At 39.4% G+C, this 3,189-nt stretch overlaps 1 protein-coding gene across 1 annotated transcript; it reads right to left on the reverse strand.

Moving 5' to 3' along the window:
- Positions 1-1,698: 1,698 nt before the first annotated feature.
- On the reverse strand, positions 1,699-2,429 carry LOC126802078 (kiwellin-1-like). Its single transcript, XM_050529620.1, has one exon. It carries the CDS (start codon positions 2,412-2,414, stop codon positions 1,854-1,856), a length of 561 nt encoding a protein of 186 aa, XP_050385577.1. The 5' UTR covers positions 2,415-2,429; the 3' UTR covers positions 1,699-1,853.
- Positions 2,430-3,189: the final 760 nt, after the last annotated feature.

Below are 3,189 nucleotides of genomic sequence, written 5' to 3' on the forward strand. Positions count from 1 at the left end.
ACTGTTGATGGCGGTGTCCCAAGCAATTCCGGCGAAAGTGGAGCTCAAGGTTTCCTAATTCTTGTTATTCTATTCATTCTGAGCATACTCATACCAATCTCATTGGAATTCTAACATCATTCCGCATATTTAGAAATGTCCTCTCGGCATGTCACACCCGCTGTCATACCTCATATCACACTACCTGTCACACTCGCTATCACACAACCTATCACATCCAATATCATACTAACTTTCCCAAGGGTTTAGGGTTTAGCATTTAGAAAAGTTTTAGGGTTAAAATGTTAAACATTGTCACACTACGTATCACACTACATAAATGTATATATATATTTATTTATATATAAATGCGGCGCATAACAATATTTAGCTTTTATGGCATAAATTTTAGAGTTTCCTAAGGGTTTAGGGTTTAGAAAAGTTTAGGGTTAAAGTCTTGTCGCACATGTTGTCACACTACCTATCACACCTATGTCACACTGATTGTCACCCTATTACAACCCTTGTCACACTAGCTGTCATAACCACCGTCACACATCCTATCACAGTAATTGTCACATTCGATGTCACACTACATGTACCTGTCACACCCGATGTCACACTGTTTTATGTGACTATGTTGTGCAAGAAGAAGAAGAAGAAGAAGAATGACTAGAAATAACGAACATTTGTTTATTGTTAAGTGATCTTGAGCTTCTCAAAAATCAACTCATACGATCCAAATATTGATATTAAGGTGATGTCACACCCCTAGCCACACTACCTGTCACACTCACACTAGCTATCACACTACCTGTCACAACAGAAAGTTAGTGTGACTGGTGGTGTGATAGGTAGTGTCAAAGACAGTATGATACATATGTGACAACAATTTTCTAAACAAAAAGAAAAATCTCCCCAATATCGTGGGCACCTAGAAATATACTATGGGCACCCAATGCACTATCTCGATCTCATAGTTTTTCCGGCAACCCCATCAGTGAGCAACATTAGCCCTTATTTAACCGCTGTTGTACTCTTCTCAGCGTCGCCGTCGGTGGAGCCAGATTTTCTGAGGGGAGCGATGGCTTTTCAGATGACGGTGGATTTTCTAATGACTGTCCTAGATCTCCAAGTTGCTTCTCCCATTGGCGTTACTTTGTTGAGCTCGTCGAGAGGTATGGATTCGGTAGAGGCACAACAAAGTGGAGGAGGAAGAGGTTGGGATCGGTGAAGATGATGGCCGCAGTCGGAGTTGTATCAGGCTCACTCCTTAACTCGGAAATCTGTGACCGAGTTTCTGGAATTGAGCTTTGGCGTCGGTCAACTTGGTTGGGTCTTTGATCGGCGACGACGGTTGGTGCTGATCGGAGTCTGTGATTTGTGGTGGTTGTTGATCTGGCGACGGCCAAACTCAGATGGCAAGTTTGACTATGGAGATGGAGTTTGAAAAGTGGAGGGGCGGAGTTGTTGAGAGCACAGAGAAGCGGAAAATCTCAGTGGCACAAGTCGTAATTTTAAGAAAAATAGGGCAACGGTTTAAGAAATATAATTAGGTGACTTTTTTTTATAATTTTGAAAAATCTAACCTAACTTTTTTTCTCATTTTATGTGTCAAAATAAATTTTTTTATAAGAAGCCATTTTTTAAATTACTGTATCCATATTAATTGACTTTTTTATATATAAGAAATCACTTTAAGCGTCCACATATAAAGAAGTATTTTATATTAACCTTCGATAATGTAAATATATTAAATTCCACATACATAAGCACACATATACAACAATAATAAGCAACATCACACCCGAAAAAAAAGAACAACATGTAACAATCTAGACAAACTGTAATGAAACTAAGCATCTGTAATGTAACTAAGCGTCGGACCACGTAATATCCAAGCCGCCCCAATTGTCCTCAGATACGCCTAAGGCTTTCCAGACAGCCTTGGAAGCATCAACAATGTTGTTTGGACAAGGAGGCTGATAATCATGATCTGCATCACATCCCTCAGTTGAGTCACACTCATCCACCACCATGGCCACCACGCTACGCCCATTACCGTTAATTCTGATGTTGTTAAGGCACCTTGATCCACCATTGTACCATCCGGTGGATAATGCAACAACCGGAGTGTTGTCATTGTGGTACTTGCCGTCACATTCGGATGGGCCTCCTCCGTCACCACCTGCCTCAAAGCTGTTGAGAGTGAGATATGCCCGAGTGTTACCGGACGTGGGTGGTGAGCAAATGTAGGTTGGGTACATCTTTCCAGCTTTACAGCAGTCAGAGTCATCCTCCGTGTTACATTGTCCAGGAGGGGGCTTCCTTCCTCTAATTCTTCCGCTCGGACGACATTGTTGAGCTTCACTAACCAAGCAAATTCCTAAAAGAAGAATGACTAGAACAGACTCTTTTGAGAAGAAGCAAGCCATTTTCTCTCTGTTTGTTTTTCCTCTATATCGCTTTACTTTTAGTTGTAGATTGATGCATGAAAGCAATTGAGGATCTGTTTTTATAGATTTCGGAATACTATTAGATAACAAACAAATGTTCAACAAATCTTTTGCTATCGAGTTGGTACGGCACTCCATCGATCAATGTAAAGAAGAGCCCATTGAATTGTAAATATGTTGTGAAATATATATGTCAGCTTCTACTTAAGACTATAATAGTGAGGTTTAGCATCAGGTCGACGCTACTGATTTTCCCAAAGCGTTGCTCTTGTTTTGTTTTCATCTAAATGTGACATAGCTTTGCTTTCCTTCTTGTGGCATTAACGTCGTTTAGTACTTTAGTTGCACTTCTTTTATCCAATGACATTTGAAACACATGCCTTGCTTCTTGCTATGGTCTGTATTAAACTATTCCTAGCTTGTACTTCGTGGCCTTCACGTCAGTCTTCACCCCAAAGGGAGATATATATTGAGTAACCTCTCATATATTCACATCACAACTTTCCAACCAACTATAACTTGAAATAGCACGCACTATTGTACGTCCTTCACATAACTGATTTTATTTTTGATCACTTGAAGCTATATTAATTGGTCGTATTCAATCATTCTGAAATTACTTCATCAATTTGAATGATAACTAAGCTGATGACTAGTTACTTTTAATAATTTTGGAGATGAATTTTTTTAGAACAAATCATGCAAATGATCGAAGGCTACAGTATTGAATTTTTTTAATAGATTTTCTTTTGCA

This window comes from Argentina anserina, chromosome 7, assembly GCF_933775445.1.
Source record: "Argentina anserina chromosome 7, drPotAnse1.1, whole genome shotgun sequence".
In the NCBI taxonomy this organism is placed as follows: Eukaryota; Viridiplantae; Streptophyta; class Magnoliopsida; order Rosales; family Rosaceae; genus Argentina; species Argentina anserina.